The sequence below is a fragment of the Kwoniella europaea genome, chromosome 1 (assembly GCF_036810445.1).
Source record: "Kwoniella europaea PYCC6329 chromosome 1, complete sequence".
Taxonomy (NCBI): domain Eukaryota; kingdom Fungi; phylum Basidiomycota; class Tremellomycetes; order Tremellales; family Cryptococcaceae; genus Kwoniella; species Kwoniella europaea.
In genome coordinates, this window is record NC_089487.1 from 6,388,579 (window position 1) to 6,400,633 (window position 12,055).

Below are 12,055 nucleotides of genomic sequence, written 5' to 3' on the forward strand. Positions count from 1 at the left end.
GGGGTCAGGAGAGGGTGGGAGGAGAACCCACTTATAACGGATAATTGCTTATCGCTCAAATCCGATAGGCCAAATCCGGATATTGACAAAATCCGTAAATACATTTACCCACATAGGAAAACCGTCTTTCTTTGTCTTTAGAAAGCTCACTTGGAGTCTGATAACTGTGACATCGGGATGTTGTTAAAAGAAAACGAAGACAAGCTCGAATAAAACTCAAATTGCTTCTTCACAACAAATCACGCCAACACGGTTTGATTAACGATGTACCGCCTGCAGCCCCTTATCAAGCGCTTGCGAAAGATCCGGGATGGGCAAGGTCGGTTCAAGGAGATGCAGGCTACGCGTCGAGCGGCCCGATATGGGGCATATACTTTGGTCTCACTCTCGGTTACAGCTGTCGTACTGGATACCACAAAGCCCCCAAAACCCACTGAAATCCTGACAGCCACCTCTCAGATGGCTACGTTGGATCTACTCCGATCTTATCTCGTATGGACGGCCCTCAGCTTTCCCACGCTTGTCGACTTCTCCCCTAACGCGCTCAGCTTCTTACTTACCACTCGCATCCCACTACTCTCCACCTTAACGGAGACCATTGTGCGAGCAACATTTTTCCCTCAATTCATACCCGGAGAAACAGCCGTAGAATGCCTACCAACCTTGGAGAAACTTCGACGTCAAAATATCGGTTCAGCGCTGAACTATTCGGCGGAGGCAGATGCTGTCGAGGAGGTGGATGCGAGGGATGTGGAGGCGTCGAGGTTTAAGGAGATCGAGAGAGCTTTGGACGTCCAGGGGGAATTTGAGAAAAGGATGCAGCTGGAAGGATGGTCTCCTGGTAGCTCGGCTTTCGCAGTCAAAGTGGTATGTGACACAAATTCCAAAATTGAAATCCCTGGAAAGCTTACTATTATCATCATTTCCCTTCAGAGTGGAATTGTTGATTTAGCGGTACTACGAAGGGCGTCAGACGCTCTGCAGATCTCTCGACCGAAATCTCTGAGAAATATGGGGAAAGAAGTACCGTATCCGGGATTCCCTTCTGATGACGACTCTGAGATCCTCAATCCGTCCCTCACGATGAGTCTTGATGCGATTGTCAAGCACCCCAGTCTGCTGCAGGGTGATTGTGCCCAGTTGAAAAGTCTCTGGGACAGATTGAACTCTCTGGCTGAGCGAGCAAAGACCAATGGGTGTGTCTCGCTCATTCTTATCAAATTGTCAGAGATCTGTGCTGATTCCACAGAGTAGTGTAAAGCTTATTTTGGATGCAGAAGAGACGTGGCTTAATCCCGCGATCGACGGGTACACACTGTTGTTGAGCATGAAACACAACAAGAAAGATCCTGTGATATAGTGAGTAGGAAGATCTAACAGTGATCATCTGTATCACTTGGACTTATGAGAGTTGAAAAATCTGCCGGCAGTGGTACATACCAATCATATTTACAACGACAACCTGCATTTTTGACGGCGTGGATCGAGCATGCACGAGTACATCATTATTCTTTGGGACTGAAAGTCGTTCGGGGCGGTTATATCGTCAAAGAAAAGGCTTTGGGAGAAATGGAAGGCAAACCTGGCAACGGTGCGGTATGGGCGACGTGAGTCACAAAGCGTACAGACCAGGTATGGTCGACTCGCTGACATATCAAGGCACATACATGTAGCAAAGATCTCACGGACGCGTCGTATAATGGAAGCGTGGAAATTGTTCTTGACACCTTGCGAAATCAGCTCGACCGTCCGGGAAACAGTTTGCCTCTCGGAGTCATATTTGGAACTCATAACTTGACTTCAGTGCAAACCGTTATTGAAACTTTGGAAGCCAAGCGACTGGCCTCTCGCACCGCATTGGGTAAGCTGCGGATGAACAGTGAAGCGAAGGGCAGAGTGAACATCGCTCAGCTTTATGGTAAGTCACATTGCCGCTTTCGTGTCCTGGAGCGGAAGACCAGGATCAGCTAACATACCCCGGTTGCGGGATAGGTATGCGAGATGATTTATCAGACGTTGTGTGCGCGGCGTTCGAACCTAGTCGATCGGCAATATCGATGAAATTCATTGCTTATGGAACTTTAAGAGAGGTCAGTTCTGTCGATGCGTCACTGGAAATATGCCTTCTCTCGCTGATTGCACTTTGTTATCGTCGAAATGTAGACGATGCCATTTCTGAGCAGAAGGGCGATCGAGAACAAATCGATCATGTCTGGACCAGCCGGTGCGGCGGCGGAGAGGAGAAGAGTGGGTGCTGAGCTGAGGCATCGCTTGAGCTTTGGTTTACTCTGATCAAGGAAGCGTTCGATGAGACAGAAAGATATCGAGGATTGAGGATCATCCGATTTGTGAATCGTTCGTTAGGGTACCGAGTTGCATGCATAGTCATTTTAAACGTATAGAGATGTTGTATAGACTTTTACTCAGTCGTGTCAGGAAGTCAAAAGGCCTGTGCCGGGAAGAAAGTTGACATATCAATTCCCCCATTCCCGGATAGCAACTGCAGAATCTCGTTGATATCTGTCCCTCCTGTTATATCGGTAAAGTCCCCTACGCCACCCATAGGCCCGAAAGGCGCTATTGAAGTGTCTTCTGCTCCTCCAGCTGCGTTATTGGTCGAGCATGGTAACCATTCATTTTTGAGGTGTTTGATCACCATCAGAGCTTGTCGAGCTTCAAACCATGTATGGGCTTTGGATAGTCTCGATGTCATCAATATATTCATAATTTGATCAAACCGGCTCACCTATTTCATCCATATATCCAATCTAGATCACGAAGCAGGGTCATTTAGCTTTATCGCTGTTAGCACCTATCAAGCTCAGAAAATTTAGCTCACGCAATCATCTAGACCATTGACGCTGTCCATCATAGACAATGTCGAATCAGAAACCATGACCAGAAGGCGAATGGTCACCATTCCGAAGATCACTGGAACTTGAATGGTATCAGCTTTGGCCATTCCAAACAGAACTCACTGATAGTGGCAACAGCGTTTCGCAAGCCGTGGATTTCATCGAATGTCTATGGCATTGGTAGGTATGTAAACATTCAATCTCCTGTATTCTGCATACCTCACCTACCCTGAGAAGCTCAGAAATCTCATTGGCTGCTTGCTGACATCTTTGAGCTGCCGAAGGAGCTATATCTAAAGAAGCTCTAAAGTAAGGTCGCAGGAGATAGATATAGGTCAAGTGGTATAGCATATGCATTACTAGGAGATGTGGCACAGGGTGGGCTCGTGGGTTGGGGAGGGGTTGATCGCGCTGCCACGCATCTAGCTTGGAGATGAGGTCCGTTACTTGAAGGTCGCGGGTCAGTCCGTCATAATTGGTCGATCTGCTCAAAAAGGCAACTGTGAGACAGGAGTCGCAAAGCATAAAATGTCATGATGACGACTCACAAAGCGATATCTACCACTTGCCTAAGAAGACAAGCAAGTTTAGCAGACCAATGGAAGACTGAAGATCGCAACGAGCTGCGTCCGTTGACAGATACGTTGCTAAACGGAGAGAGCCAAGGTTCCTGATCGGCGGCGGCGTCGATGAGAGGTAAATGGATATCGGAAGTAGCGCGGAGCATGAAAGGACGCCCCGCACAGATGGCGCGAAGCTTCAGGACAGGCGCCACCAGGAATCAGCTTGGAGGCGGAATGGGTAGCTTATTAATGAACGCACCAGATCCTGTTGGAAGAGTGTCCAGTAGGTAAAGCTCCTCAATGCTTGATCTTGCCGTGTGATCTGACCTGACTCTACCAGGTGTCTGCACTGTGGTGAACATCGTCAGTAACGCCATTATTTTGGTCTGGCAAAGGGTGAGTGATCTGTTTCACCCGACGTCAATGTAATTCACATTCAAATTTACTCCGAGCTATGCAAAGCCATCTCATTGGTCAACATGGGGACGCCTGAAAATTTGACAGGACTAGCTTACCGCTTGAACACAGGCAAATGCCATACCGAAGTGAATATACCCTGTTTTCTGCGCTGATTCTTCGTTTCTCAGATTCAGACACCTGCGTATACAGACATCAGCTTCATTAAACATACACTTATGCAATCAGCTCCAGACTTGACTTTCGCAAAGGGTAGTATGCAGTTCGGACGGTACTCACGCTGCGTACAAGGCTAATGCCTTGGGCGTACTCAGATTCGGATCATCGGTCTCCTCGATTAGCATACTCGCGCAGTGTTTGGAGATCAGGCTATCCATCATATCCGCCAGTTCTGGCCATACATCCCTGTTGAAATGTACTCCCAGACGAAGTGCACAATTGTGCAGTAATGGGGAATAATTTGACGTCCTTCGAGGAATAGGTTGAGTGGTAGGTGTTTTGGCCACCAAATTACATATCTCCATGTCCCGGAGAAACGCGGGCATATCGGCTGCCATACACCAAGGTGCGTAATAAGCACCAAAGAGAGCAAGAGCGGTGTCATGAACTTTTTTCGTAATTCTGAGATCTGGCGGCAAATGACGGGCCCACTCTACATAATCGCCAGGGAGGAGGTCAGTGGTGATGCCGTCGTCGGGGGAGAGATTGTGAATGGCGTTACTGCCGGTGGAGGAACCAGGATCCTGCCCTGCATCGGGAGCATAGGACCAAAATGAGGTGGGCCCAAACTGCATATGAGAGCCTGTACCTCGTCGCTGATGGCATGCATTTCGGTTAGCTGTCTAGGGCTTTTTTCGTTGATACCTGATTGCCCTTAATATGATGATTATAAGCTTGACGGTGGGATGACAGAAGACATACCTTCAAACGGTCATTCATCGACAGAACCGATTGCGCTGCTGAGCCTGTCGATGGCGGCGACTGATCCCCATTGAACAATCTATCTGACGGAGTACTTCTAGAGCCATGCATGTTGTCTGGCATGGGACACTGAAACGAGCTTAGATCAGGTATCGGATCGCTCGAAACCCCAAGCTCTTGCTGGTTATGTGGCGGCGAGACCAATGAGCTCTGAAAAGATCGTAGGGGGTGGGTCTGGAACAGGTGAGATGTCTCAGGGCAGATCGTTCGATCATCAAACGGGCTGAGAGGACGTCGGTCGGGAGGGACAGATGGTAAAGAAAAAGCTGAAGGAGGGGGACGTGTTTGAGGTGGGGAAAGAGAGGGCAGATGGGATTGTTGCTGGGATTGATGTTGCGGTCGCTGGGAGGCGACGAAGTTCGCTACGGTCTGACTGGCGAGAAGGAGATTCGTCAGGTTGTCGAGCTTGTCTCGTATGTTTCCCTGACGTTGTCGAGTTCTACTTGTCAACATCAGCATCCTGGACCGACTCAATCGCGGAGCTACAAACTGACTTTCGCCCATCAACCTTCTCGTATGTGCAGCTTAGACCCTTGTCGACACAAGCTCCACATCTGGTGGATGTTCCATCGCATTTAGTCTTTCTGTGAATTGATACATACACGCAGACATTTAGCACCACTGCTACAATCGCGGTGACCAATTGGCCGGCAACGTGATCTAGTAACAGCTCACCTCAATCTACATGCATCACAGGCTTTGGTGACATGGTTCAGCTTCCGTCTTCTCTTATTCTCGCCCGGAGAAGATTCAGTCCTCTCTTCATTCGTTCTCCGGAGTCTGCCAAGGTCATCGACTGACATGATCAAATTGCGCGTGTATGTTGACAGATAGTACGAGGTGAATGTGTCGCCAAGTATGGAGACAGCCGATCACGAGTTGGAGTCGGATATCCGGTGATAAGCTAACCCATCGGTTCTGAAATGTTAATATCACTGACTTGACCATGTATAGTCAGTCGCACGGGAATAGTGTGGGTTTGGTTCTCAAGATAAGGCATTCTTGCACCCACGCGGCTCGGATGAGAACAAAAAGAATGATAAGCCGCCCGAGATCAAACGGTGCCAGGGAACTCGGACAGACAGGAACGAACGAATCGATGTTGAACTATAATTAGGCTGCGGAGGCGGAACAAGGTGATGTCAGGAACCACCGAGTTCAGGATAAGGTGGCAATGCCGTTCTCACTCCGGAAATACGATAACCCGTAAATCCGTTTCGGAGTTCGAAGAATTCGGCCTGTCATAGAGGCTGAGCAGAAAAGTCTAGCACATGAAGGTAGCTGTGTGACCACGAGCAGGACCGGTTGCTCGCATCGTCGAGAGCTTATAATAGGAGTTCACGATCATCCAGATACGAGTCCTGTTTCTTTCCCAAGTTCATAGATCCTTGCGCTACGGAAGGAGAAAATTCTTCAAACTGCCTCCCACACACCATGGCCGATAAGCGCGAAGCTCTCCTGGATTCCCAACTCCCCGACATGCAGAACGAGCTTCTTCATGACGAGAAAACCATCCCACTTGAAGGTGACAAACAGTTGTCGACCGAGCATGGTACATATGTCCTTGAGGTTGGCAATACCGAAGGGGCTATAGTTGCTGGGTAAGTGTTCTTCTGTAGTTTCAAGCGACTCAGGTTTGTTGACTTCACATGGTAGCCACCTAGAGCTTGGGACATCTGAGGAGGAAGCTGAACGGCTTGAAGCTATCTACAACACGATGGGTCTCGAACGGACTATGAAGATCATTCGAGAGCTGGTGCAGATGCACCGGGATGATCCAAACTTTTCTGGTGCATTGCTCGAGGACATGAACAGCTTTGTCAACAACCCTGACATCATCGCTTCCCCAGACAAGCATACTCAAGTGATCGCAGCTATGAAGATGGAAGCTGTACTGGCCACCGAGAACTCGCCTTACGTCGAAGTCCGTGCCAACGTCGACCCCACTGACGATCCCGATATGCCCGCTTCGACCATCAGGGCATGGGCAATCGGCGTAGTCTTCTGCATCATTGGGTCATTCATCGATAATCTCTTCGCTTTCAGGAACCCTGCTATCTCTATCGGTACTAACGTCGCTCAACTGGTTGCGTGTGAGTCTCCCTTCATCCGCATGCCACAATTTGATGCCCAAACACTCATATTGCTTTTCATTCCTCGCTTTTACTAGACCCTCTGGGTGTATTTCTCGCTCGTGTCTTGCCTGACTGGGGTTTCACTCTCTTTGGCAAGAGACACAGCCTTAATAACGGAAAATTTAATCGCAAGGAACACATGTTGATTTCGATCATGGCGAACGTCTCTTTCACCGCTCCGTACACTTTCTACATTATCCCCGTGCAAGCGATGCCCCAGTACTTCAACCAATCCTTCGCTTACGACCGCGGCTACCAAATTCTCCTGTCCCTGGCGGTCAACATGTTTGGTTATGGGCTTGCGGGTCTGCTTCGTCGCTTCCTGGTCTACCCATCGATTGCTATCTGGCCAGCAACGCTCAACACAGTCGCTTTAGTCAAAGCTTTTCATCAGGAAACCAATGAGGCTGTGCCGGGACCTTTTGGTCGAACGTATCGCGCTTCTAGAGAAAAAGTCTTCCTGGTGGCCATGGGCTGCATGTTTGTCTACTTCTTCTTCCCATCTTATATTTTTCAGGCCCTCTCATCATTCTCGTGGATGACATGGATCGCACCTGATAATGTCACACTTGACGCCGTCACTGGGGTCTGGGGAGGCCTCGGTTTGAATCCCTGGCCGACTTTCGATTGGAATATGTTCGGTGGTGCCGGTTTGTATCTACCCACCTTTGCTGTTGCCAACCAAGTTGTTGGTATCATCATTGGGGCTCTTATGATCCTGGCCATCTGGTTCACGAACACCTGGAATACCGGATTCCTTCCCATCAACTCCAATGCTACCTTCGACAACACAGGTGCTCGCTACAATGTCACCGCCGTGCTGAACCCTGACACCGGCAGACTCGACGGAACCCTTTATCGATCTTACAGTCAACCTTTCTTCAGTGCCGGTTATATCGTCTATAACATATGGGCTTTCGCATCTTACACTGCCTCGTTCACCTACGTCTATCTTTTCTACCGGCGCGATATCATACGAGGCTTCAAAGGCGTGTACAGACGTGTCTTCAAGAAGGTCGAAGAGGAGGATCTCGGGGAGGACATCCATTACAGGTTGATGAAGCGATACAAGGAAGTTCCCGATTGGCACTACGCGGTCCTCCTCGTTCTACCCATCGCTTTCGGATGTGCTGCAGTGGCCGGTTGGCCCACTCACGCCCCCGTTGCGGCGTTGTTCTACGGTCTCATCCTCCCCATCATCTTCATACTCCCCCTCGGTATCATACAAGCGGTGACAGGTATACCAGTGGCTTTGAACATTCTTGCCAACATCATCGGTGGAACCATCACAGCTGGAGAGAGTAATTCTCTCATGTACTTCAAGTCTTGGGGTTACCTCTCATCTTGGCAAGCCTTGAGTTTTTGTAATGATCTCAAGCTTGCTCATTACCTCAAAATTCCTCCTCGGATCACTTTCTGGGCTCAAATTGTCGCCACTCTTATATACTCCATTGTTTCGGCTCTACAATACAACTTCATTATGAACATCAAAGATGTCTGTACTGCGGATGCGGCTTTCCGTTTCACGTGTCCATCGCAGACCAGTTTCTACACTTCAATCATCTTCTGGGGTATCATCAGTCCCAAAAAGCTTTTCGGCAAGGGCCAACAGTACAACATGATGTTACTCGGTTTCCCCCTCGGTGTGATCATGGTTGGGCTCTACTGGGCTCTTCGACGCAAATACCCCAGATCCTCCTTCCTGAGGCAGGTCCATCCAGTCATGATCTGTATGGGCCCCGTCAACGTCGCCGCTCCTTACAATTTGGCTTACTACCTCGGAAACCTTTATGTCAACCTCATCTCTTTCCAGTACATTCGAAAGAAATATTTGGCTTTTTGGTCCAAGGTTAGTTAAGATACTTTATTCCAATCGCCTATTCCTCTAACTATAAATCGACATTGCTGACTTTTGTGCGTGTGTACTGTAGTGGAACTACGTAATTGGGGCCGGCTTCTCCACTGGTATCGCTCTCTCTGGTCTGTTCATCTTCTTCGCTCTTCAGATCCCCAAAGGTGGCACATTGTCCATAGATTGGTGGGGAAACAACGTTGTCAACTTGGGATGTGAAGGCCAAGGTGGATGCCCCAGGCTAGACATCCCCGAAGTTGGGTACTTTGGACCTGCACCCGGTACATATTTGTAAATGCTCGTCGTCCAGAGCGACGGGTGAGATACTACAATGCTGTCTGCGCTCTGGTGCTGGGAGTGCGGTGAAGAATGTGTGGAAAATGATGGAGTGGAGCTCGTAGGTGGTGAAGGGGTTAGGCGTTGCGCAAGGCTAGTGAACACCGGCCCCAGTCAAGATGTCTCCGTATGTTTGTTTTCCCGTGGTTGATTTTGTCTGACAGGGATCTTGCTTTGAACTGTCAATAGAGTTGTAAGATTTATAAGTGAGGATTTCTAGAGTCATATAACATAAAGTACGCACGGCTTCCTCGAATTGCAGGTAGATGCTGTAGATGTCTCTTTCTTGCAACCCAAGATTGCGTGAATGGTTTGCTTTTGCTGCCTCACGATTCTTTGTCTTGTTTCTTGACTGTTGTTATGTATATCATATGTGTGTCTGATTTCGAATGCCACGATAATTGGCTGACTCTGTGTACATTTAATGTTCACCTCTCAATATTCCAATCCGCCCCATACTGTATATAAGGATAGGAAACCAATACCGGTGACACGCGATTCGCACGGAATCAACCACATTATCATTTGCCGATCTGCACTGCAAAGGAGAGCAGGGTCCTCAGTATTGAGATCTGATGGCTGAAGTGGTTGAGATCATTCAAGGTAGGTGATGTAAATTGACCGCTGCATATCGTATAGTATAGGACGTAAGTCCATAATAAATGTGCAACTACAAACTGGAATCCCGAGTTTTAATCATGTTACAGCCCTCAGATCGTGTATCTCCATTTCGAAGCGGTCTCGTCACTTTCCACGCTCTCCTCTTCTCCTTCTTTTCGTTTTTCAAGTCGCTTGTTTGACAGTCTGTACTGTATGTGCTGCAAGATCGCCACCAGGAGACCGAGACTGACGAGGCAGAGGCACACTTTGAAGCCCCGCTTGTAGAGTGGAGAGTCATCCCCTCGCAGTAATTGACTTCCTACCAGAGCCCCCGAATTCGCCGCCATGATGAAAAGAGCCATAGCGACGGAACGCTCTTGAGGGCTTCTGCAATTGAGCGAGAGCCAAGTAGCGTTGATCGGCTGTCGCGGGATGATCCCAACTTTGATGTTAGCTTCATGTCGACATCGATGTTTTGTCTCGGTACTCACATGAGAGGGGATCGAAAAACCTTGCACCATGATTTGAAGCCCATACTTCAGCCATCGATCAGTGGAGAGGGACTTTTGCTGGAAGGCAACCCAGAAGGCCCATACCAATGCAAGTCCCGTCACGACAACGGGTCCCCGGATCCGGGTTCTGTCGGAGAAGAATCCGAAAGAGGCTGTGGTAACAAGACCGATCCATCCAGATACCGAGGAAAGAGCATTGGCGGTGAGGGCTGGGACAATGAAACGTCAATCTCATGGATGAGTCACAAAGAAAGATAGAACCTCACTATCGAAATTGAACCCTTTGATCAATGTAGGGCCGTACGTTCCCAAAGCTCCAGTTTGCGAGATGAGGCAGATCGCAATCAAGACGTGAGGCCAAACCCTCCAGTTCGACAAAGTACTGGTGATATCCTTGAGGGTAAGTCTATGGCTCGACCTGTTGTTTTTCTCATCATCTTTAGCCATTCGAGCTACTAAGATCTTCTCTTGATTGGGTGTCCATGCTCGAATGGGTAGGAACAGCGGCTTGGGACAATGTGGCGAGGCAGGCAGCAAGAGTAAGAGGAGAACAGCGATGAATATCGACATGCAGCCTTCAACGATCATGAGCCATTGCCAACCTTTGTGCGAAGGGAATCGTGTGCCCAGAGGAAGGATGCCATACGCTAGCAGACCAGAAGTAGCAGTTGCGAGACCATTGCCGATGAAGAAAATGGAGTTTCTCGTTGCTAACTCAGACCGTTTATAGAAGGTCGAGATGATGAACAGTGCACCTATCCAACCAGTGAGCATAGCTGTGTATCGAGCTCTACAGATATCCACTCACCTGGAATATATCCGCATTCGGTCACGCCCAACATAATTCTTGTAGCCAAATAACCGCCATAGCCCTTCTGAAAGGCTTGTAAAACACCAACCAGACCGAAAGCGAGCACCTGAAAGGAGATCCATAGCTGTGTCCCAACGTCATTCAGCATCGGCGCGACTCTTAAGGTTTAACATGACCAACTTACACGTGGGCCAACAAGCTGTAGCATGTAGTTTGAAGGGATCTCGAGGAGGATGATTCCCAAGTACAACAAGGACTGTCCGGTGTTGAATTGGTCTTGAGTGATTCCGACGGACTTCAAAAACCCATCCGTCAAAGCATTGGATATATTGCCTCGTTCCAACTGGAAAACGTAAAAGCCGAAGAATAAAAGTGGTAACACCAGGAAATCAATCTTTCTGACTGCTGCCCTTTCTTCAGCCTCCGACCAAGCGAATTCGCTACCTGCAACAACCCCTGTCAAGCTTGGCAAGGAAGGAGTATCGTAGGCAGTGAAGCTTTTTTCTCCCGGCGAAGCGGGCGGGTTCGGTGATGTATCTTGAGGGTGAATACTTGTAACCATTGTGATTGCGGCGAGCAACACTCTGTCAGGCAAGTGGGAATGTCTGGCGACAGGCATGGTAGCATCGTAGTAGTAGGTATATATGTACACCTTTGCTGTCGCGAAGACCACATGCAAAGGCATGGGCAAGAGCTCATTCTCTTGTGATTTCAAAGATGGCGCAACCGCACGTCTTCAGCTGATATCAGCCCTTGGCGTTCTTCTTGGTTTATCCAATTCTTCTCTGTGCGGCTGTTCCCCCCAGTGACGCAGGCACTTGTACAGTCTGACTCTTGGTGGGAAGATTGGGCCAAATGTATAGGTGGACTTGACTGAACATGAATGGTGTTTTTCTCGACAAATCGGCAATCTCAACCTTATCACGAATGAAATTCCGATCAGATATCTGGAATTATCCTCAATTATCTTCAATTTATCCCCCTTGGCATGGC

General features: G+C 48.7%; 5 protein-coding genes across 5 annotated transcripts; 2 read left to right on the forward strand and 3 right to left on the reverse strand.

Annotated features, from left to right (window-relative positions):
* Positions 1–333: 333 nt before the first annotated feature.
* Positions 334–2,292, forward strand: V865_002431 (uncharacterized protein; the record flags this gene model as incomplete). The annotated part of the gene is made up of 7 exons (XM_066226232.1): positions 334–867; positions 934–1,196; positions 1,255–1,359; positions 1,431–1,607; positions 1,674–1,918; positions 1,993–2,090; positions 2,164–2,292. The coding sequence occupies 7 exons, from the start codon at positions 334–336 to the stop codon at positions 2,290–2,292; spliced, it is 1,551 nt and encodes a 516-aa protein (XP_066082329.1).
* Positions 2,293–2,440: 148 nt separating this feature from the next.
* Positions 2,441–4,867, reverse strand: V865_002432 (uncharacterized protein; the record flags this gene model as incomplete). Its single annotated transcript, XM_066226233.1, has 11 exons — positions 2,441–2,691; positions 2,747–2,768; positions 2,840–2,937; positions 2,979–3,024; positions 3,084–3,339; positions 3,404–3,612; positions 3,678–3,767; positions 3,853–3,870; positions 3,934–4,015; positions 4,115–4,650; positions 4,757–4,867. The coding sequence occupies 11 exons, from the start codon at positions 4,865–4,867 to the stop codon at positions 2,441–2,443; spliced, it is 1,719 nt and encodes a 572-aa protein (XP_066082330.1).
* A 73-nt stretch (positions 4,868–4,940) lies between these two features.
* Positions 4,941–5,619, reverse strand: V865_002433 (uncharacterized protein; the record flags this gene model as incomplete). Its single annotated transcript, XM_066226234.1, has 4 exons — positions 4,941–4,990; positions 5,050–5,255; positions 5,311–5,400; positions 5,492–5,619. 4 exons carry the CDS (start codon positions 5,617–5,619, stop codon positions 4,941–4,943), a joined length of 474 nt encoding a protein of 157 aa, XP_066082331.1.
* Positions 5,620–6,250: 631 nt separating this feature from the next.
* On the forward strand, positions 6,251–9,098 carry V865_002434 (OPT family small oligopeptide transporter; the record flags this gene model as incomplete). The annotated part of the gene is made up of 4 exons (XM_066226235.1): positions 6,251–6,417; positions 6,473–6,909; positions 6,987–8,800; positions 8,883–9,098. The coding sequence occupies 4 exons, from the start codon at positions 6,251–6,253 to the stop codon at positions 9,096–9,098; spliced, it is 2,634 nt and encodes an 877-aa protein (XP_066082332.1).
* Positions 9,099–9,849: 751 nt separating this feature from the next.
* V865_002435 (uncharacterized protein) lies at positions 9,850–11,681 on the reverse strand (the record flags this gene model as incomplete). Its single annotated transcript, XM_066226236.1, has 5 exons — positions 9,850–10,161; positions 10,231–10,460; positions 10,518–11,006; positions 11,060–11,186; positions 11,247–11,681. 5 exons carry the CDS (start codon positions 11,679–11,681, stop codon positions 9,850–9,852), a joined length of 1,593 nt encoding a protein of 530 aa, XP_066082333.1.
* Between the last annotated feature and the right edge of the window lie 374 nt (positions 11,682–12,055).